Below are 23,274 nucleotides of genomic sequence, written 5' to 3'. Positions count from 1 at the left end.
TCAAATGGAAATAGCTGAAATGCCGTGTTGAAGGAGGATTATTGGTGTTTGGGCTTATAGGACCGTGACCTTTAGGGACTAGTCAAAGTGGTGTGCTGTATTTGACGTCTTGTCCGCAGGGATTTAAGTCCTTTCAACGCAAATTCACGGGGCAATGTTTTGCCTGTAGCAGTGTGATGTATATTTTCAAGTTGAAACTTAAATTGCACAACGCACGTTAAATCTAATCCCAAGCAATGGGTGCATGTACTTGGCCACGTCTCTCACTCCCAAGTTGTCGATTGCGCAGGAAACACCTTCAGCACACTAGCAAGCCTGGTGTTTGACTGGACCATAGTGAAAGACGCAGACATGGATGGATACCTTGACTCCTACAACTCATTAAGGTGCGTCTCCTTGCACTCAATCATGGAGAAAACAACCTGCCCAAGAGGGTGAATGTAAAGTAGATGGTCAACAACATCATTATAGCAACTGGTTTAAGGATGGAAATTCAATGCAAATTCAATCTTACCTGTGACTTATCAGGTTATTTAAATACATTTGGTTATGATTTGCCTTGTGCCAGATTTGACCTCAAAACCTGAGGCCTATCCTATACTGAAGTAATCTTATCACAAGTCTAATATATTATCCTCTGTATGTGGAGGTTAATTGTAAGATGTCCATTTGTCACTGTCGATAATAGGCATGTAATGTGTTTTCCAATCCCTTTCCCTCCCTCAAGGGTTCTTAAGTTCTCTGAGTCTACGTACACCCCCCCTGGTTACATCTCTGAGATGGAGAAAGTGGGGAAACAGGGAGATATCATCTTGGTGTCAGGACTGAAAACGGGCCACGCTAAGCTCAAGGCCAAAATCCAAGAATCTCTCTATAAGGTTTTAAAAATGTCCTGAATTTCTTACCTTGTTTTTTGAAGTAGACTGTATCATACTGTATAGTTAATAATTAAATACTGTCTCAAGGACCTCAAATCAGAAGTGTTTTTTTTTTTTTTTTTGTAGAAGCGAGGGAAGGGAACATCAGAGGGGTATAAAAACTTGAGCTTAGTTGAAGTAGTTTCCTGCCATCGTCTCGGCTCGTGGCAGGCAGCAGCCCTCCGGGGGCATTGACGGCTATAAATAACAATCTGACTTGCGTAACAGTGATGTCTCCTCTCCAGTCTTATCTGTGATGTCACAGCTAGAAGAGCCTGTCTAACCCGTCTGAAATGAGACTCCACAGTCATAGGGCAGGCGTAATATTCGATTACACAGAGAGATTACAGTACCATTGAAGGGTGTATTTACAACAGTCAATTATATACCAAAAATGTAAAGTAGTTTTGTACGTGATGATATGAAATACGATTACAAAGTTGACACAATTAGATTAATGACATGCCTTGGAGTGTTGGGAGCTATTGCTAGCGTGTGAATCATACTGTAACCGATTTGGTCTGGTTTTCTCGGCATGTCAAACGGCATGTGTAGTTTGCTGTGCCGTAACTATGGTATCTACCCTTCACACAGGATGTGGGTGCAGCAGAGGTGAAACTGCTGATTCTGGAGAACATCCTACTGAGCCCTGCACATGATGTCTACCTGCTGGTGGGCACATCCATCCAATACAAGGTCCAGAAGATCAGGCAGGGAAAGATCACAGGTAGGTCTGAATTTGAATCAAGTAAATGAACAATAAATTACTTATTGAATCACATGTGCCAATAATGGTTAGATGGTATTCATATCACAGCTCAGGGTGGCATGTTACAGTATGAAGTAAATAATGGCGATATTATGATAAAAGAACTAACCCGGGTTAGTTCTGTTGCGTTCCAGAGTTATCCATGCCCTGTGACCAGTATGAGCTGCACCTCAAGAACAGTGTGGCTGGGCCTGATGGAAACCAAGAGCTGGCAGTGGCTAGTCTGGACCAGAGCACCTCCACTGTCAATGGCCTGCACCTGGGACAAATCAACGTGGTGCTGGATCACAAGAGTATCCTTTAAGACATATCACACTTTACATGATCTTGATTAGTTTTGGACTCCTCTACTGTGCTATGACATTATTTGGGAACTATGGAGCAACATTTAGGCCTGTGGCAGTCATGACATTTTGTCAGCTGGTGATTGCCATACGAATAACTGCCTGTCTTACGATAATCGACTATTAACATAAACACGTTTAGCGTCTCTGGCTTCCACGCATAGCCTACAAGCCACTGATGTGAACCTTTGGAACATGTACATTTAAAAATAAATAAATCCATTGAATATAGACTACACCATCACAATAAATCCATTATTTTTTTTAGGCAGGTCTAAAGAAACACGATATGAAGAAAATGTAGCCTATTTCAGAAGAACGGAATAGCATATTCTGAGTCATCCTTATGTTAGGTCCTGATCTGGCTATGCCATATGGCTGTGGGCTACACTAGTTAATTTAGCAGACAATGTTTGCTTAATTCCAGTGGAATTTATTTTATTTTCTCAGTAGGAACAATACAATTGAACATAGCTGAATAAAATAGAAAGGATATGTTTCCCTAATGATTTCTGATGGCGTGTGCACGTGCGGCTATTCTGTGTTGAGCTGTTAACAAACAAACAGGTACTCCTATATGCTTAATTAAGAGTTATTTATGCAACTTTAGTTGAGATACAAATGTTAGGCTATTTGTTTTGATTTCTAATACATTCTAAGGGTGCATGATGCGACTGATGCTGATTTGAAAAAAGTTGCATGAAAGATGAGCACTTCATTTGTTTGTATGCCAGGTAAGCGACACCGGTTGTAAAGCGGATGAATGTGCTTAATTTTAAGAATTGAGCAATAAATCTAGCAGCATGAGAAAGCTGGGATCCTGTTTTAAATGGTGGCCAGTCAAAACTCTGTTTTCATACATGATTGCGCAGTGACGGGCTTATAAGAACACGTTTCACTAGGCTGTGTAGGCTATGGGCTATCAAACCGTGTTCCAGGGGTCTTGGGCCTGTAGGCATTGTGAGACCAACCTTTTCAAAACATGTAGGCCTATGGGTTCGGCTACGTGATGCTTGGGACTGATTTGGAAAAAGTGACAAAGTATCTTAGACTGCACACGCTGGCCATCATTCACAAGTGATATTGTCATCCATCAGACAATTCTCAATGTAATCTTGTCTTTATATTTACCAAATAATATATGCGTGATATTAGTTTTGATTTAGAGTGTGCCATTATCATGCATGCACCTGTCGTATGCACTAGCATTTGCATTGATGTCAGAGTGATTAGAGGGACAATAAAGGGCTGAGTACTGACCATTAGCAAGTTCGGCTACTAATGACCATCGGTGGCATCAGAGCACGGTTTTCGAGAAGCCTAGTTACTGTGACTCAACGGTCATGTGGAATTTGACTGCGGTCATGACTCGTGACTGCCGGCGTGTCGGTAATACGGTCACCGTAACAGCCCTAATCATGTCACAACACTTGTCACATCAACAGGGTTGCGTAAGGGTTGATGTAATGACATGCAGTGGTGTGTAACATGAATGGTGTACTGTGTAGGAACGGAGTAATGATGAAGTTGAGTGTTCCAGTCTATCTTATAAACTGTATGGTTTGAGCCCTGAATGCTGATTGGCTGACAGCCGTGGTATATCAGACCGAATACCACAGGTATGACAAAACATGTATTTTTACTGTTCTAATTACTTTGGTAACCAGTTTATGATAGCAATAAGGGACCTCAGGGGTTTGTGCTATATGGCCAATATACCACAGCTAAGGGCTGTATCCAGGCACTCTGCGTCGCGTCTTGCCTGTGAACAGCCCATAGCCATGATGTATTGGCCATATACCACACCCCCTTGGGCGTAAATATATCCTCCTCAGTGGATTGCAGTGCTTTATCTGTGTATATGGAGGAGGTGAGTGCGCCTAGTGGAGCAGAGACGGGCAGTAATATAACAGGACTTGACAGACTGACTAGCTAAAGCGCTACTTAAGACCCTACCCCAGCGAGTTGTATTGTGCACTTGACAAACACGAGACATGAACCGTGTTGTCAGTATAACTAGAACGGTCCCAGAATGCCACTCTTTGTGTACCTAACGTTATTGTCCTTAATAAGAATTGCTCAGGCCTTCGCATGCAAGGGGTGTCTCGTCTGCCCAACGGGACTCTGTATGTGGTGGAACCAGGCTACTTGGGTATGTTTGCATGCTTTCATCCTTGTGTATAAGCGATTTTTAATTTTAAAGTAAACCGTTCCAGTTCAAATTTGAACTCGTATTGTCTTTCTCTCCCAGGATTTAAGATTAATCCTGGAGAGAGCTGGGTCCTGGAAACAGGACGAGTGTATAATATCCTCATCGAAGTGTTTGACAAGTCAAGCAATAGGATTTACTTATCTGATGTAAGTAAGCTCTGCTTATGTTGTCTTAATTCTATACTGTCATTGATTGATCTGTTTGTTAAATCTGTAACACTGTCACTCTTCTCACTCTTATAAAATGGAAAACTGAATTTATTGTCAGTATAATTTTGCATCTTCCTCTTGATGTTTAATCAACTGCAGACTGAAATACAGCCGGGAGACATAAAAATACTGGAAAGGAAGATTTAGGATATTTGGGCCGATGTCGTTTGTCCTCTTTGATGGTTGTTTTGTTCCACACTTTAAAACAGTTCTTCTCTGTCTTATTTCCTTCTGTATTGTTTCTGTCTGCAGAACATTCGGATCGAAGCTGCCTTCCCAGAGGAGTACTTTGAGATTCTGGAGTCCTCCCTGAATGGCTCCTACCACCGTGTCAAGGCTTTGAAAAACGGGCTAACACTAATTGAAGCTGTGCTCAAATCGGTGGTGGATCAAGTGAGTTTTGTCATAACCTTGAATTAGTTTCTTTCGCAGATATTTTGAGTGTGTTGTCTTTAATCATTTATGCTATCTCATATCCAACGGTGAGAGATCATTATCATTGGTTAAAAATAGCTTGGCTATGTCTTAACACGGTTGTTGTTTTTCTGTTCTAGAATGGAAGAATCCATGAGCTGGCCAACACAGTCCATAATGAACAGGATGTCGAAATCTACAATCCCATAGTCCTCAGTCCCAGTATCCTCACGTTTCCATGGCAGCCCAAGGTTGGAGCCTACCAGTACACAATACAGGTATTTGTCATTTTTTTTAATACAAGCCAGTCTAGAATCATTCGGTATATGTTCACTGATACCCTTTCTTTTGGAACCCATGTTGCTGAAGAATCTCGCAAATCAGCCACTAGACTTGCATCAAGTTGTGTGTTTATGAATATATTTAGTAGGGCCGACCCCATTTAGTCGACTGGTCTGTTTTTTGGTCGATAGGCTGTTGGTCCACTGAGATTTCTTTAGTCAAGCAGTAGCAAAAAATTATAATAATTGAATGGTGTACCTGTCTGATTCGCGGCAGTCTGAGTGGACTAATCCATTGTGGAGGCTGTGGGGATGGCACAGTCCAGATACTGTTTTAGTCTTAAGACCATCATTTAGTTAAGCCTATATTTCAATACTTATAAACAGTACCAGTCAAAAGTTTGGACACCTACTCATTATTATAATAATTTTTTACTATTTTCTACATTGTAGAAAAATAGTGAAGACTTCAAAATGATGAAATAACACGTATGGAATCATGTAGTAACCAAAAAAGTGTTAAACAAATCAAAATATTTGAGATAGTTAAAAGTAGCCACCCTTTGCCTTGATGACAGCTTTGCATACTCTTGGCATTCTCTTAACCAGCTTCATGAGGTAGTCACCTGGAATGCATTTCAGTTAACAGGTGTGCCTTAAGTTTAATTTATGGAATTTCTTTCCTTCTTGCATTTGAGCCAATCAGTTGTGTTGTGAGAAGGTAGGGATGGTATACAGAAGACAGCCCCATTTGGTAAAAGACCAAGTCCATATTATGGCAAGAACAGCTCAAATAAGCAAAGAGAAATGACAGTTCATTACTTTAAGACATGAAGGTCAGTCCATCTGGAACATTTCAAGAACTTTGAAAGTTTCTTCAAGTGCAGTCGCAAAAACCATCAAGTGCTAGGATGAAACTAGCTCTCGTGAAGACCGACCACAGGAAAGGAAGACACAGCGTTACCTCTGCAACAGAGGATAACTTCATTAGAGTTACCCGCCTCAGAAATTGCAGCCCAAATAAATGCTTCACAGAGTTCAAGTAACAGACACGTCTCAACATCAACTGTTCAGAGGAGACTGCATGAGTCAGGCCTTCATGGTTGAATTGCTGCAAAGAAACCACTACTGAAGGACACCAATAACAAGAATAGACTTGCTTGGGCCAAGAAACACGAGCAATGGACATTAGATCGGTGGAGATCTGTCCTTTGGTCTGGAGTCCAAATTTGAGATTTTTGGTTCCAACCACCGTGTCTTTGTGAGACACAGAGTAGGTGAATGGATGATCTCTGCATGTGTGGTTCCCACCGTGAAGCATGGAGGTGGCGGTGTAGGGGTGCTTTGCTGGTGACACTGTCTGTTTGGCTGCCACAGCATTCTGCAGGAATACGCCATCCCGACTGGTTTGCGATTTAGTGGCACTATCATTTTTTTTGTAACAGGACAGTGACCCAACACACCTCCAGGCTGTGTAAGGCCTATTTGATAAAGAAGGAGAGTGATGGAATGCTGCATCAGATGACCTGGCCTCCACAATCACTTGACCTCAACACAATTTAAGATAGTTTGGGATGAGTTGGACTGCAGAGTGAAGGAAAAACAGCCAACAAGTGCTCAGCATATGTGGGAACTCCTTGGAAAAGCATTCCAGGTAAAGCTGTTTAAGAGAATGCCAAGAGTGTGCAAAGCTGTCAAGGCAAAGGGTGGCTACTTTGAAGAATATAAAATATATTTAGATTTAACACTTTTTGGGTTACTGCATGATTCCATGTGTGTTATTTCATAGTTTTGATGTCTTCACTATTTTTCTACAATGTAGAAAATAGTAAAAATATAAACCCTTGAATGAGTAGCTGTGTCAACTTGGAAATTGCATTCACGAATGAATGTGACTGTTTTTAGTCTTTGCTGTAATTAAGGCTTTACAAAAAAATAACGAAAAACATTACAACTTACTCTCTGGTACGCTTATAATTTAGTGTTGTTTACATTGTTCCAAACGGTCCGAAAAATCACATTGTAATCTGACAGCACACATATGCAGCGCATGCTCCTTATGTTCTTTTTCTTGATCTCCAGTTTTATCCACAACTAGTCAACTGTTTTCCAAACGTCCGACTTCTCCTTTACCTCGAGCAACCAGTAATATTCTCCTATTGGTCACGTGCACGTGATGCATACATGCGTCACGTAAAGAGAGCAAGGGTTGAGGGAATAGGGAATGTTTTTCCCAAAACAAATGAGGGATTTCAGTAACAGAACTTTTCAGTCAGAAATGGCTGTAATTGCAGTGCGTTCGGAAAGTATTCAGAACCGTGGACTTTTTCCAGATTTTATTTACGTTACAGTAGCCTTATTCTAAAATGTATTGTTTTTTCCCCCTCATCTACACACAATACCCCATAATGACAAAGCAAAAACAGGGTTTTAGAAAGAAAAAAATGGAAAAGTCACATTTACGTAAGTATTCAGACCCTTTACTCAGTACTTTGTTGAAGGACCTTTGGCAGCAATTACAGCCTCGATTCTTCTTGGGTATGACGCTACAAACTTGGCACACCTGTATTTAGGGAGTTTCTCCCATCCTCTCAAGCTCTGTCAGGTTAGATGGGGAGTGTTGCTGCACAGCTATTTTCAAGTTTCTCCAGAGATGTTCAAGTCTGGGCTCCTGCTGGGCCACTAGGTCATTCGGAAACTTGTCCCGAAGCAAGTCCTGCGTTGTCTTGGCTATGTGCTTAGGGTCGTTGTCCTGTTGGAAGGTGAACCTTTGCCCCAGTCTGAAGCCCTGAGCGTTCTGGAGCAGGTTTTCATTAAGGATCTCTCTGTACTTTTCTCCGTTCATCTTTCCCTCGATCCTGACTAGTCTCCCAGTCCTTGCCGCTGAAAAACAACCCCACAGCATAATGCTGCCACTACCCCGCTTCACCGTAGGGATGGTGCCAGGTTTCCTTCAGACATGACGCTTGGCATTCAGGCCAAAGAGTTCAATCTTGATTTCATCAGCCCAGAGAATCTTTAGGTGCCTTTTGGCAAACTTTTACTGAGGAGTGGCTACCGTCTGCCCACTCTACCATAAAGACCTGATTGGTGGAGTGCTGCAGAGATGGTTGTCCTTCTGGAAGGTTCTCCCATCTCGACAGAGGAACTCTGGAACTCTGTCAGAGTGACCATCAGGTTCTTGGTCACCTTCCCGACCAAGGCCCTTCTCCCCCGATTGCTCAGTTTGGCCTGGCGGCCAGATCTAGGAAGAGTCTTGGTGATTCCAAACTACTTCCATTTAAGAATGATGGAGGCCACTGTGTTCTTGGATCTTCAATGCTGCATAAATGTTTTGGTACCCTTCCCCAGATCTGTGTCTCAGCAAAATCCTATCTTGGACCTCAACGGACAATACCTTCGACCTCATGGCTTGGTTTTCCCCCTGACATGCGCTGTCAACTTTGGGATATGTCTTTTCTGAATCCTCTGTCATTACTTCTTATTACTACCTTCTAATTTGGATAAGGCCAGACACTGGCTTAAAATGACAAAAGTTGAAGTGTCTCCTGATGTTGGTGTATTTACCCATGTTGCATTGTGTACCAGGCAGCAGGAGGCAGTGGGAATTTCAGCTGGTCCTCCTCTAACCTAGCCGTTGCCACAGTGACAGTCAAAGGAGTGATGACGACCGTCAGTGACATCGGCGTCAGTGTGGTGTACGCCCATGATGTACGCAACCCAATGCACTATGGCGCGATGAAGGTGAGACCGTATGTGTATATATATAGATAGATAGCCCCCCACCCTTCATTTTACAGAATAACCTCATTACATTTCTTACGTCTTTTTGAGCTGATATTAAAACTGTACTTGTTAGTATATCTATAATGTTTGGAAGAATGTTACGTCAATTCAAATAATTAAACAAGCCCATTGAAAAATGTAACAAGAACTGTTACCGTTGTCTGGACTTCAGCTGACATGTCTCACTGTCCTTCTATCCCCCACCCCCAGGTGTATGTGGTAGAGCCCGTGGGGATGGACTTCTCTCCCTGCCCGGTGGAGGCACGTGTGGGGCTGGTGCTGGAGCTGCCCCTCCGGATCTTTGGCTTGCTAGGGGAGGGGGGAAAGTGGGGAGTGGAGCAGCGGGTGATGCTGAGTGACTGCAGTCACTTTGACCTGCAGGTGGAGGAGGAGACCCAGGGAGTGTTCCAGCTGCTGGAGGGTGAGGCATTCCCTCATACTCTGCTCATAAAAACCTGCAGTTAAAACCCTGACAATACTTTACCTAGCTTGGGGGCAGAGGCTTCAAAAAGACTCTCTATAGTCTTCAACTTTTATGTCCTCAGATTGGCAATACGGTTTTAATTTCCCTTGATCCACAGAGGAGCACAAGATCTACCACTTACATTTCATTACTAGCCTTGGATTTGAAGCATCTAAAAATTGTTGTCTGTTGTGTTTCTGTGTTGAGTAAGATGTGTGTGAAAACAGGTAGACTTTGTTGTCCTCTAGGGCCGGGATTGCAGCCATATGTCTCTGTCTGTCTCTCTCCCTCCCTACAGGTGTTAGACTTCAGTGCAGCTTTTGACTTTATTGATTATAGTCTACTGCTGGAAAAACATATGGCTTATGGCTTTACACCCCTTGCTATAATGTGGATAAAGAGTTACTTGTCTAACAGAACACAGAGGGTGTTCTTTAATGGAAGCCTTCCAAATATAATCCAGTTAGAATCAGGAATTCCCCAGGGTAGATGTTTAGGCCCCTTGCTTTTAATTTTTTTAAATTAATGACATGCCACTGACTTTGAGTAAAGCCAGAGTTTCTATGCATGCGGATGACCCAACACTATACACGTCAGCTACTACAGCGACAAATGACTGCAACACTCAACAAAGAGCTGCAGTTAGTTTCAGAGTGGGTGGCAAGGAAAAAGTTATCCCTAAATATTTCTGAAACTAAAAGTATTGTATTAGGAACAAAACACTCACTAAACCCTAAACCTCAACTAAATCATTTAATAAATAATGTGGAAATTGAGCAAGTTGAGATGACTAAACTGCTTGGAGTAACCCTAGATTGTAAACTGTCATGGTCAAAACATATTGATGCAGTAGTAGCTAAAATGGGAAGAAGTCTGTCTATAATAAAACGATGCTCTGCCTTCTTAACAACACTATCAACAAGGCAGGTCCTACAGGCCCTAGTTTTGTCACACCTTGACTACTGTTCAGTCGTGTGGTCAGGTGCCACAATAAAGGACTTAAGAAAATTGCAATTGGCTCAGAACAGGGCAGCACGGCTGGCCCTTGAAAGTACACAGAGAGCTAATATTAATAATATGCATGTCAATCTCCTGGTTGAATGTGGAGGAGAGATTGACTTCATCACTACTTTTATTTAAGAGAGGTATTGACGTGTTGAATGTGCAGAGCTGTCGGTCTAAACCACTGGCACACAGCTCGGACACCCATGCATACCCCACAAGACATGCCACAAGAGGTCTCTTCACAGTCCCCAAGTCCAGAACAGACTATGGGAGGCGCACAGTACTACATAGAGCCATGACTACATGGAACTCTATTCCACATCAAGTAACTGACGCAAGCAGTAAAATTAGATTTAAAAAAACAGATAAAAAAACACCTTATGGAACAGCGAGGACTGTGAAGCAACACAACCATTGGCACAGACACATTCACACACACACATACACGCAATAACATACACACTATACATACACATGGATTTAGTCATGTAGTGGTGGAGTATGGGCCTGAGGGCACACAGTGTGTTGTGAAATCTGTGAATGTATTGTAATGTTTTAAAATTATATAAATTGCTTTAATTTTGCTGGACCCCAGGAAGAGTAGCTGCTGCTTCGGCAGCAGCTAATGGGGGATCCATAATAAATACAAATACAAATACAGGTAGGCTGGCTCCAGGGCAGGACCACTGCAGTGGGGTACGGGCCCAGGCTCTTGCCCCAGGATACACAACCCTGACGGTCAGCTACACCCATGGCAACGTCCACCTCAGCACCAAGATCACCATTGCTGCCTACCCACCACTCAGAGTGAGTCCATGCCCTCCCTACCTGTACCTTAAGGCATGGCCTATTCACACACGTTCATTTCATATTGGTCTACTTCAACCTCTTCCCCGGTCAAAGCACAAAAGAGACTTGAGATTGAAGTCGTTTTTGTGTATCTTTGTGTTTTGTAAAGCTTGTTTTGAACCCCTGCACGTACACACCCTGATGAGTTGTCCTTTACCTGTGCTCTTTGTTGTGATGCGATCTAAAAATCTGCTCAGTGATCTTCAGTCACTCTACTCTCCCAGCCAACTCTCCCCCAGAGCAGAAAAGCCTTTCTCTTAATTGGCGGAAGATTGGGACACGCACACACTTGCGCTAAAGCCTGTCGCATGCTTCCCAGTCGGAACAGTTTGCGCCTATATTATGCCGAAATGTTGTGACTTTTTTAGATCGTTTTGGTGTTAGGCAGGTTTTTTTTTTCTTAGCTGTTCGCACACCCAACATTTTCTTAAGGGAAGTCTAAGTTCAGTAGCCGAAGTAAATTTGAATACAATTTTATTAATCACATGCTAAACAACAGTTGTGGACTAACAGTAAAATAAATGCTTACTTAAGGGCCCTTCCCAACAGTGCAGAGAGAAAGAAAAGTAAAATACGTAATAATAGATTTAACTTGGCTATATACAAGGGGTACCTGTACCGAGGTGATATGCAGGGTATGAGGTAGTTGAGGTAAATATGTACCTACAACTAGCAATAAATTGACAGATAGCAGCAGCGTATGTGATGAGTCAAAAAGTGTATGCAAAAAGGGTCAATTGCAGATAGTCCGGGTAGCTATTTGGTTAACTATGTAACTAACTATTTAGCAGTCATGGCTTGGGGGTTGAAGCTGTTCAGAGTCCTGTTGGTTCCAAACTTGGCGTATCGGTACCATTTGCCATGCAGTAGCAAGAGAGAGCAGTCTATAGCTGGAGTCTGTGACAATTTTTAGGGCCTTCCTCTGACACCGCCTGGTATAGAGGTCCTGGATGGCAGGGAGCTCGGCCACAGTGATGTAAGCCCCTTCGTCGGTGACTGGTCAACGGTACTACTCATAGTAGGAGTGGGAACTATGGATGGGATTCTTCAATAAAGTGTTTGTCATTCACTTACTGCACCAAACATCTTAGTTGGATGTAAAATTATGCGACTGCAAAAACATGACAGATTTTTATTTATCTTAGATTAATTCTGACTAATTTGAGGAAGTGTATACTGGGTATGTTGTTGCTATGGCGTCTCAAGAGGGACAAACAGTAATATTACTGTAATATCAACATTTTTGGGATTATATTAAGGGATTATATTAAGGGATTATGCGAGTCACAGACACACACACACACTTTCGCAACACGCACACTTTTTCTCTGCGATCGGGGCAGAAGTGCAAGGATCAGCTAGTGTTAAATTACCTCCTGGGTTTCGACAGTGTTTGGTGCGTTTTAATTATGCCCCCATGCACTCAATACACTGATTTGTTTTCTCTCTTGCTGCTTTGGCTCAAGTACTTCCCTGTAATGGAATTGATGTCAACTCGGCCCATAGAATGGACAATTTATGTCAAGCAGAGAGGCATCTCCATTCCCATGCATGGGATCATTTTGTTATGCATCCTCTCTTCCTTGACCATGGGTTTTCATCCCATTAACCCAAGTGCATGGTAAGGCAGTGCTCTTTGGTACACTACCAGGAAATTGTTATTTTAGGAGGTTAAGATAAGCTTCTAATGAGTGAGCCAGACTTGTCGTTACTCTTACTCTGAGAAGGACTCTGGGAGTTTACGCTCCCTTCAAATAGCTACTGTAGCATTTACCAACCTATTACCACGTTGTCTCTGTCTACCTGCTTGACCTAGTTTGGCTGTCTGACTTGAACACATTCATGTGTTATTTTCTTATTGAAAAACCTCCTGAAGTTGAACCATTTAGGATTAGCAGTGTCAAACCTGAGAGCTTTATCCAGAAAACATCTCACAAAAAATAAGCAGTAAATGTTCATCAAATATAATTTGACTCTACAAAATACAGTATGCCACTTCTCCATTCACTAACCTGTACATGCTCTACATGTTGTCATGTGCAGGCTGTGGACCCTGCCTCTGTTGCCTTGGTGACCCTGGGCTCCTCTAAGGACATGCTTTTTGAGGGCGGGCCCAAGCCCTGGGTCCTAGAACCCTCCAAGTTCTTCCGGAACCTAAAGGCTGAGGATGAGAACAGTGTTAGCCTGGCTCTGACCGGGCCCACCTCCCGCAGCTACCTCCGACACTGGGTCAGAGCCACCTGTAGAGCCCTGGGAGAACAGGTGAGGGAATGGGCTTTTCCTTGTTTGGCACCTACTGAATATGGCCCTAGGCTTTGAAAAACGTTCTAGCTCTTTAAGATACACTAGATGAAATGCTTTGTTACAAATGGTAATACGTGTGTTATGAACAGGTAATAAGCGTGTTATAACTACCTCTCCAGGTATTGGCACTTACTGTGGGGAACCAGCCTAGTCTGACCAATCCCTATCCTGCGGTGGAGCCAGCAGTGGTGATGTTTGTGTGCGCCCCTCCCTCTCGCCTCACCTTGGTCCCTGTGTACACAAGTCCCCAACTGGACCTTACCTGCCCTCTGCTGCAGCAGAACAAACAACTGGTGAGGAAAATACAAGGACAGTGTTTACACAGCACACATACAAACACACATGGCACAGGAGCTGGCTACACGAAAAAAGGCGGCGGCAACAGTAAACATGTCGTCCCTCACGAATGATGCATTAAGTGATCTCTATGGCAAGACACATCATTCACCCAAGTGGAGTAAAAAATTGGGCCAGTGGTTGCTGAGATATCGTGTGGGTTAGCTAGACTCATATCCCTGAGTCAAATAGAAGTGATCAAATCAAGTGATCTAAACATGTGCCTGTTATAGCACCACGTGAAGTCGATATGAATATTCTTGCATATATTGAGTCTTGACAGTGTTTGCTACATGTGTACCAATTGTGGTTACAATACAAATATTCTTGACTGATTTTATATGCATTTTTGTTCCAGACCACGTAAATGTTTATTGGTCAATAGTGGCCATGTTGTTTTAGGTTCTAGTCTGGAAAATGTTGACCTTTGTCCATAGATGCTACACATCAAATGTAGTGCAGATCGGTCATTCGGTGTCAGAAGAGTAGCGTGTTTTTCACAAAATTCTAAATGGTGGAAAATCCTTCATGGGAACCTTATGGGTCCCTGAGGCAAATTTTGTTCCTTGTAAGGAGAGACTTATGTACCACATTTCATGACTTAGGTCAAACTGGGTGAGGGGTGTGACCTTTCAAAGTTTGCTTTTTCAATCTCTTGTAATAGCGCCACCATCTGGCCAATCGGTGTCATTTTGTAAATGCCTGATCTCTATGGCAAGACGCATCATTCACTTAAGTTTCTTCAAAATCGGGCCGGTGCTGTTTTGAGCGATCGCGTATGACTAACGTAAGAACGAACATACTAACGGATGGAGACAGATCCACATCCCCCTCCCTAATTTCATTGTGGGGGACAACTAAAGAAATAAGATCATGTCAAGTTTGCCGTTCTGCCTTTCTTAATTGCACCTGGGGGGGGGGGGTAAATAAAGTTGTATTGAATGTCTTCATCCCTGTTTAATTTAGAAAGAAATAGTGCGTTGGAAGAACTGTGTGACATTATTTGTTGCAGGTGCCTGTTTCGAACTACCGCAACCCTGTGCTGGACCTGGCTGCCTTTGACCAGCAAGGCAGGAAGTTTGACAACTTCAGCTCTCTGAGTATTGTCTGGGAGTCGACCAAGGTGTCCCTGGCCAGTATCGAACCCACCATGCCAATGGAGCTGGAATTACTGCAGGACAGCAACAAACAGAAGAAACTTCATGGTATAATTTTGATATTCCTCATGATGGTATCCTTGCTTGATTTTATTTTTATTCTTTGGTCTAATACCAGATGAAACCAGGTATAATACCAGTTGTTTTTGAAGGCAATTTCAACAGTTTTGTCCAACCGAAATGTCCTCTTGTGTGTGTCAGGTCGTCAGACGGTCCTTGTCCACCACCAGTCTGGGACTGCTGCTATCACAGTAACAGCTCTGAGTTACCAGGTCCCCCACCTCAAGGCTGCTAAGGTCCTCAGTCCGGTAAGACAGAAACACGACCTTTAGCCGAGAAACATCACACTTATCTTACATACGTAGACAAGCCACCATTTTGAGAGCCATTGTGAACATTTGCGGGTTTTTCCACTTCCTGTGACTGGCAGGCAGGATGTTGTTGGCTTAGTGTGTGGTGGCCTGTGACCACAGAAAATAAACATTTCATCAGCTTAGAGGTTGCTATAGCAACACAAGACATGAGAGCCGAAAGTCAGATCTTCAAGAACTGTACAGATGTGACCCACCACCTGGATTCGGTCCTATGTAGTAAAATTTGACATTGGATGAAAGTAGAGAGACTGAGCTAGAAAACTGTATATCATACACTGCAGTTGAGGAACAATGGGGAAATAATTCTGCTTTGAAAGTTGATAAACTTGTCACTCCACTTTTGAGAAAATGGCCCGTGAATGTTTTGGTACACATACCGGAGAGCTGTAATTTGTCTACACACATTTAGCAATGTTCACACCCTCTTAAGCCTTAGCCCCACCCATCTCTTAAGGATTCACAGTGTGAAAGTAGTAGCAAAAAGTAGTAGTAAAAATACATTTTATCTAGTCCTTGGCCTATATCCTAATCGGACTTTGATGCAGGTCATGTTCTTCACATTACCATCTCTGGTAAACACACACTATATCAAATAAAATCTAGGGTTATTTGTCACATTCACAGTATACAGAAGGTGTAAACGGTACAGGGAAATGGTTACTTGCATAGTGGAGTCTTTTGTTTAGACATCTAGCTAGCTAAACAATGAACTATAATCTGAAATCTAATGCCGCGTTCAAAACTACTGGGATGTCGGAAATATCTGACTTCCGACTTCAGTGCGTTCAACTGGAACTCGGGGAAAAACTAGCTCCGACTGGGGAAACATTTATTTGAATGGTCATCCAACTTGAAATTCCAACTCGGGACTCTTTCTAGAGCTCCGACTTTCTGACCTGAAGATCACTGAAGTGATGATTTGATCTCGTATTTTTTGTATTTCCCAGGTATTTTGAACACGGCAATACTACCATGCACGGCTCTGCAGGTAGCTAAAGCTAACCAACTAGGTTCAATGTTAGCTAGCTAGCTAACATTAAGCTTTAACTAGAAATGCAAATGGTTTCAGAGATACAAATACTTTTACTACACAGATCATATACGTAACATTAGCTAGCGAGCCAGCTAGCTAACAGTATGCATTAACTTGCAATGAAAACGACTTTCTGGCAAAATTAGAAACTTCTAATATCTGAAAATGTAGCTAAACTTACCCGTCGGGATACATGGATGAACACTTCTCCCTCTCTGTTACGGATGTGAGGGTTGCCCTTAGTTTGAAGATGTAATCCGGAGACCAGTGTTTTATACAACAGTCTTCTTTCTGCGTTCTCTTTTTGAACTCTCTCTCCGCATTTGGCAGTCATCTCTCTGCTTCCACCGGGGCATTACACTGATTTCAAAACTCGTTCAACTTCTTCCGTGACAACGACACCGTTTCTTCCCAACCATTGTCATCAGAAGACTCGACCATGTCTGGTTCAATTCAAATGTTTTTACCTAAATCAGGGATTTCCTCATTGTCTGATTCATTTTCAGAGTCAGCATGGCACAATCATCCTCCAGAAAAGTAGTCCATAGCAACTTTTTCCCTCTGAGCTTTGTCGAGGGCACTATTACATTCAGGGCAGCAATGTTGAGGGAAGTAGAAAACCGTTTTCAGTTCTTCATGATATCTTTCAAAAGAAAGCTGCAGTAGAAAGGATTATCCACACATACTGAGCAGCTCATGTTACAGACAGAAGCGTGCTACTTGTCCAACCCATCCATTATCTCAACCAATCATGGCTAGTGGGAAGGTTCCTGTATTTTTCCATGGCTAAACCGACCCTCGAAATGTAACAATTTCAGTAATATTTACAGATGGCATACAAGTTTGTTATTAAGGCACATGAAAGTTTACATGTTCCCGAAGGCATTTCTGCAACAACAACAACAACAACAAAAAAGACGTTCAAATGCCTCTCCTGTGAAGTAGTGACGTGCGACATAGGCCTAGTTTCTTGAAACGGGTCACAAATACTAAATTACAGCATTTAGTTTTACCATTGATACTAAGACTTCCCCTATGATTTCACTTGACCTTAACCACAGAACTCAACTTTTTAAGGACACCGCCATGTAGGATAATCTCATCTTGGTGTCACTCTGACACCTGTAACCATGGCACCCATCCTGTTTTTATCTCTCCCTCTTTCTGGCAGTTTGACCCGCTGACCCCTGTCTCAGCCACTCTGGAACTCCTATTGGTGGAAGACGTAACCGTTAGTCCTGAAGCTGTCACCATATACAACCACCCTGACGTGCGGGTAAGAACTGGAGCCTGTGAAATTTTCAGTAGTGTTGCAGAAAGAAGTGTATGGCATAGAGCTGACAGAATACAATGTGACCCATCCTTCACTGTCGCTGTCAAAGGTAATATCTGTTCCATGTATCCCGTTTCTATGGTCCTCCAGTCTTCCTTCAATCACCACTAGCTGCCATGTAACCCCCTCATTCAGTCTCCCTCTGTATCACTGATTGCTCACAGATCCCAACTAGCTGCCATGTAACCCCCTCATTCAGTCTCCCTCTGTATCACTGACTGCTCACAGATCCCAACTACCTGATAGCACTGGATTATGATGCCTTGAAATTAGAGCTGGGACGATAAACCGAAAAATTATAGACTCCGACCACTCCGACCACTTATTGTGGACATTTTGCTGATATCGTTCATTGTAATAAATAACCTATAAAGCCCTACTGGAGAAATGTGAAGTTTGAAATGAAATAAGTTTGCTAATATGGGTGATTGTTGGTTGGACAATTGATAGCTACAACATTGAAAGTAGTAGTAGGAGTTATTTCTTTTTTTACTTTGGTGCACATTAATGTTATAAACTTATCGTTCAATTTATTGTGGTATGGATTTTTTTCTATATTGCCCATCTCTACTTGAAATATTATACACAGGTGGCCCACTGGCCTGGCTGATATATTACACACAGATGGCCCACTCAGCATGGCTGATAAATTCTGCTGCATGGATTCTCACTATAATTACATATTATTACTTGTGGCCATGATTTGAAAAACATGTACCTTTTCAGCTGCTATTGTGATGGGCCTTGACTGCTTCTTTGTCATCTTGTCCATTGTGGTGTCATGCTTTCATCCGTGGCTTCTCCTGTTTGTGTATCCTGCAGGCTGACCTAGCCCTGAGGGAGGGCTCTGGGTATTTCTTTGTCAACACCAGCGTTGGAGGGATAGCAGATGTGGTGTACCAGGAGGCCCAGGGATCTGCTGAGGTGAGGAGAATCACGGAACACTCAGAATGACAATGCTGCTGAGCATACCACTCTCTTTTGAGTGTACTTTTTACAGGGTTAGCATACCATGGTTAAATAGATGTGTTGTATACCTGTCTTAGTTCCTACACCTCCCTTGGCCCCTTATCATCCTACTTTCGAACAATATTGTAGCTGACGTGATGCTCTGAATGCAGCATTGATGAAACATCCGTGTGCCTTGAGAAAGGTGTTGTGAGATAAAATGAAAACGTCCTATAAACCCTTTTGTCACGGTGGCCTCTCCATGTGCTCTAGGTGCATCCAGTCCAGCCGGGGACAGTGCAGGTGATGGTTCATGACCTCTGCCTGGCCTTCCCGGCCCCTGCTACGGCTACGGTCCACATCTCAGACATCCTGGAGGTTTATGTCCGAGTGGTTGACAAGGTCAGTGGCCAGCCTCAATACTTTATCCTGCAGGGCAGAGACCCAAAGGCTGTGTGTCACTGGTTTTCTGAAACCACAGGAAAGTATTGTTCACTATGTGAAGTATTCAAGAAATGGCTATATACATACAAACAAACAGGATTAAGATGCTGTGAATGTTGGTCGATCCTCTCATGGCAATAAAGCCAACTTGAATTTGAGTGTAGCTGCTTGTATACTTAGTAAAAAGAAACACAAACAAAACACTTTTATGCAAATAACTAATGCAATTAGAGCCCAAAATAGTGCTTGTCGTGTTAAAAAAACATTAACTGGTTTCTTGCAGGTGGAGATTGGTAAATCTGTGAAAGCCCATGTCAGGGTTCTGGATGACAACAAGAAGCCCTTTTTGGCCAAATATTTCCGCTTTTTGAATCTGAAACTCAGTGCAGCGTCCGGTATCATCTCTCTGCAGTAAGTTACTGTTACATTAATGAGTCATATAAGTATAAAGTTTTGTTCTTAGAGCAGATACTATTACATGCACACCATTGTCTGTGTCACTGGGAATGGAGAAACGGATAGGAATTACTCCTGCATGCACCTCGGCACGTATATTTTGCCTACGTTTCAGTAAAGTAGACATTGAGTTCACCATTCATGTTATGTTTTCCCCAGAGCACTTTCAGATCCCTCCGAGAAGGACACGGCAATCTTCCTGGTCAAAGGCTTAGCAATTGGACAGACGAGCGTGTCTGCTATGCTAGTAGACAAAACTGGAAGGAAGATTGCATCTGCTCCTCAGCAAATAGAGGTAGGAGGGTTTTCATAAGGCTCACTGAAACATGTTGTCCAATGATGTTATATTATGCGTGTTGAAAGATGCTCATTTTTGTTTCGGTCTCCCTAGGTGTTCCCACCATTCAAACTGATCCCCAGGAAAATGACTCTGATAATCGGAGCCATGATGCAGGTACATTGGATTGTTACATTTTCAGTGTATTGTGGGAAAACTCTGGTCTCTGCCCCTGCTGTCCCCCACACTGATAAGACAGGTGGTCCTGTTTGGAGAATCTCCTTTTGTGAAGATAATTTGAATCACCATACGCTTTAAAATAGGCCTTTATAGCTTACCCGTTGAGCAACTGCTCGTTTGTATTCTTTGCATTTGTGAAGCTCTCCACATGCTATTTAATTGCTGAATATTAAGTAATTGTAAATACACACACCCTGTGAGTAACCTGTTGATTTAATCTCCAAATCTATCGTGTTGATTATTCTAACAGACCATGCATGATTTGATTGCCTTGAGAAATTGAAAGATCCCACATTGACAAGAGTTGAACACGCTGTCAGTATCCTCAGGGCCAGTCACGTGGAACTGATAGTCTACCATATTTATGACACACACAGACACCACCCTTTAACTCGTCTCCATGTTCTAGATCACATCCGAGGGCGGCCCACAGCCCCAGTCTAACATCCTCTTCTCCATGGCCAATGAGGAGATGGCATCTGTCAACGACATAGGTCATGTCAGGGGCATTGCCATTGGCAACGTCACGGTTACAGGACTGGTTCAAGCTGTCGATGCCGAGACTGGGAAGCTTGTTGTTGTCTCTCAGGTAAAATACCTGAACATCATCGGTACATAATCTCTTTTTCACCAACTGAAAGTGATGTACTTCTATTCTAATGTTTCCTATGAACAGGATCAAGTAGAGGTTGAAGTTGTGCAATTGAGGGCCATTCGCATCCGGGCCCCTATCACCAGAATGAAGACTGGGACACAGGTAACGCATGATAAATGAACTCTAATCTCAAATGGTCTCTGACAGTTTCCACAGAACATACATCACTCTAAGTGAGATGCGTTATATTGTGAATATCAAGACTTACAGACGTGTGAGCTGCCTTGAGTTGCCTCATCCTGTCCCTTCTCCTAGATGCCTGTGTATGTGATAGGGCTTACCAGCAGTCAGACCCCCTTCTCCTTTGGCAACACCCTGCCTGGCCTCACCTTCCATTGGTCCACCACCAAGAGAGACATCCTGGACCTCCAATCACGACATGCCGAGGTGGGAACCAGTTTTTGATATTGAGTTTTTCTTCTTGATGAGTGACAAAGGTTCCATTCAAGGCCACAGGCACTTTAGTTTTCAACTGGTTCTATAATAAGCCATAAATAGTGTAGTGGAAAAACTATTTTGATTAATTTATAGATGAGTCGGATCTTTTGTTTCGAGCTCCTATGATCCTTTGTATCAGAGTGACTGAATTAGGACAAAATGATGCTCCACCTTCACCAGAGAAACAACATCTGATATGTCTACTGTCTCGTTTCTAACTCTATTTCTGCTTTAATTTACTGATTTAAAATGCTATCTCTTTGTAGGCCTCTTTTCAGCTCCAGTCAGAGCATAACTTTGCTATGAGCGTAACAGGGAAGACTAAAGGAAGGACAGGGCTGAAGGTGGTGCTCAAAGTCAACGACCCAAAGGCTGGACAACTGGAGAGGAAGCTACTAGAGCTCAGTGATGAACTTCAGATCCAGGTACTATACTTATGTAGGCACCTACAGTACCAGTCAAAAGTTTGGACACACCTACTCATTCAATGGTTTTTCCTTATTTGTACTATTTTCTACATTGTAGAATAATAGTGAAGACAACAAAACTATGAAATAACACACGTGGAATCATATAGTAACCAAAAAGTGTTAAACAAATCAAAATATATTTTATATTTGACATTCTTCAAAGTTTCAACCCATTGCCTTGATGACAGCTTTGCACACCCTTGGCATTCTCTCAACCAGCTTCAACTGGAATGATTTTCCAACAGTCTTGAAGGAGTTCCCACATATGCTGAGCACTTGTTGGCTGCTTTTCCTTCACTCTGCGATCCAACTCATCTTAAGCCATCTCAATTGGGTTGAGATCGGGTGATTGTGGAGTCCAGGTCATCTGATGCAGTACTCCATCACTCTCCTTCTTGGTCTAATAGCCTTTACACAGCCTGGAGGTGTGTTGGGTCATTGTCCTGTTGAAAAATAAATGATGATCCCACTAAGTGCAAACCAGATGGGATGGTGTATTGCTGCAGAATGCTGTGGTAGCCATGCTGGTTAAGTGTGACTTGAATTCTAAATAAATCAGACAGTATCACCAGCAAAGCACCCTCCTCCTCCATGCTTCACGGTGGGAACCACACATGCAGAGATCATCCGTTCACCTACCCTGCGTCTCACAAAGACACTGCGGTTGGAACCAAAAATCTCACATTTGGACTCCAGACCAAAGGACAGATATCCACAAGGTTAATGTCCATTGCTCATGTTTCTTGGCCCAAGCTAGTCTTTTCTTATTATTGGTGTCCTTCAGTAGTGGTTTCTTTGCAGCAATTCGACCATGAAGGCCTGATTTTTATGCAGTCTCCTCTGAACAGTTGATGTTGAGATGTGTCTGTTACTTGAACTCTGTGAAGCATTTATTTGGCTGCAATTTCTTAGGCTGGTAAGTCTAATGAAGTTATCCTCTGCAGCAGAGGTAACTCTGGGTCTTCCTTTCCTGTGGCGGTCCTCATGAGAGCCTGTTTCATCATAGCGCTTGATGGTTTTTGCAACTGCACTTGGAGAAACTTTCTAAGTTCTTGACATTCTCCACATTGACTGACCTTCATGTCTTACAATAATGACGGACTGTCATTTGTCTTAGCTTATTTGACCTGTTCTTGCCGTAATATGGACTTGATCTTTTACCAAATATGGCTATCTTATGTATACCACCCCTACCTTGTCACAACACAACTGATTGAGTCAAAGGGCTATTTTGAAGAATCTCAAATATATATATATATATATATATATTGTTTTGGTTACTACATGATTTCTAATGTGTTATTTCATAGTTTTGATGATAGTATTGATTATTCTACAATGTAGAAAATATTAAAAATAAAGAATGAGTATGTGTTTCCAAACTTTTGACTGGTATTGTATATGCCAGGGGAACTCATATCCCAGGTTTGCTGTTTTTCTTTTCTCCCTTGTAGTTATTTGACTGATAGGTCAGAGATCTCAATCTCCCTGTGTCCTAGGTCTGGATCAGTCCCTTAACAATGCAAATCAGTAGTACTACTGGCCTAGAGGTCTGGATTT

The 23,274-nt window shown here is 42.5% G+C and overlaps 1 protein-coding gene across 1 annotated transcript in view; it reads left to right on the top strand.

Moving 5' to 3' along the window:
• nup210 (nucleoporin 210) overlaps positions 1 to 23,274 on the top strand; it is a 49,897-nt gene that overhangs the window by 7,266 nt on the left and 19,357 nt on the right. Inside the window, exons 4-28 of the mRNA XM_039008612.1 lie at positions 290 to 386; positions 728 to 878; positions 1,512 to 1,644; positions 1,821 to 1,979; positions 4,114 to 4,182; positions 4,282 to 4,388; positions 4,704 to 4,844; positions 5,006 to 5,143; positions 8,735 to 8,890; positions 9,143 to 9,353; positions 11,062 to 11,207; positions 13,293 to 13,511; positions 13,673 to 13,846; positions 14,902 to 15,094; positions 15,248 to 15,354; positions 17,625 to 17,729; positions 18,609 to 18,710; positions 19,008 to 19,136; positions 19,462 to 19,589; positions 19,794 to 19,929; positions 20,026 to 20,088; positions 20,561 to 20,740; positions 20,828 to 20,908; positions 21,062 to 21,193; positions 21,511 to 21,669. Of these exons, the coding sequence (XP_038864540.1) occupies positions 290 to 386; positions 728 to 878; positions 1,512 to 1,644; positions 1,821 to 1,979; positions 4,114 to 4,182; positions 4,282 to 4,388; positions 4,704 to 4,844; positions 5,006 to 5,143; positions 8,735 to 8,890; positions 9,143 to 9,353; positions 11,062 to 11,207; positions 13,293 to 13,511; positions 13,673 to 13,846; positions 14,902 to 15,094; positions 15,248 to 15,354; positions 17,625 to 17,729; positions 18,609 to 18,710; positions 19,008 to 19,136; positions 19,462 to 19,589; positions 19,794 to 19,929; positions 20,026 to 20,088; positions 20,561 to 20,740; positions 20,828 to 20,908; positions 21,062 to 21,193; positions 21,511 to 21,669 (3,416 nt within the window). The remainder of the gene's footprint in view (positions 1 to 289; positions 387 to 727; positions 879 to 1,511; positions 1,645 to 1,820; positions 1,980 to 4,113; positions 4,183 to 4,281; positions 4,389 to 4,703; positions 4,845 to 5,005; positions 5,144 to 8,734; positions 8,891 to 9,142; positions 9,354 to 11,061; positions 11,208 to 13,292; positions 13,512 to 13,672; positions 13,847 to 14,901; positions 15,095 to 15,247; positions 15,355 to 17,624; positions 17,730 to 18,608; positions 18,711 to 19,007; positions 19,137 to 19,461; positions 19,590 to 19,793; positions 19,930 to 20,025; positions 20,089 to 20,560; positions 20,741 to 20,827; positions 20,909 to 21,061; positions 21,194 to 21,510; positions 21,670 to 23,274) is intronic.

The sequence above is a fragment of the Salvelinus namaycush genome, chromosome 14 (assembly GCF_016432855.1).
Source record: "Salvelinus namaycush isolate Seneca chromosome 14, SaNama_1.0, whole genome shotgun sequence".
Lineage (NCBI taxonomy): Eukaryota > Metazoa > Chordata > Actinopteri > Salmoniformes > Salmonidae > Salvelinus > Salvelinus namaycush.
This window is presented reverse-complemented; position numbering and strand designations above follow the sequence as displayed.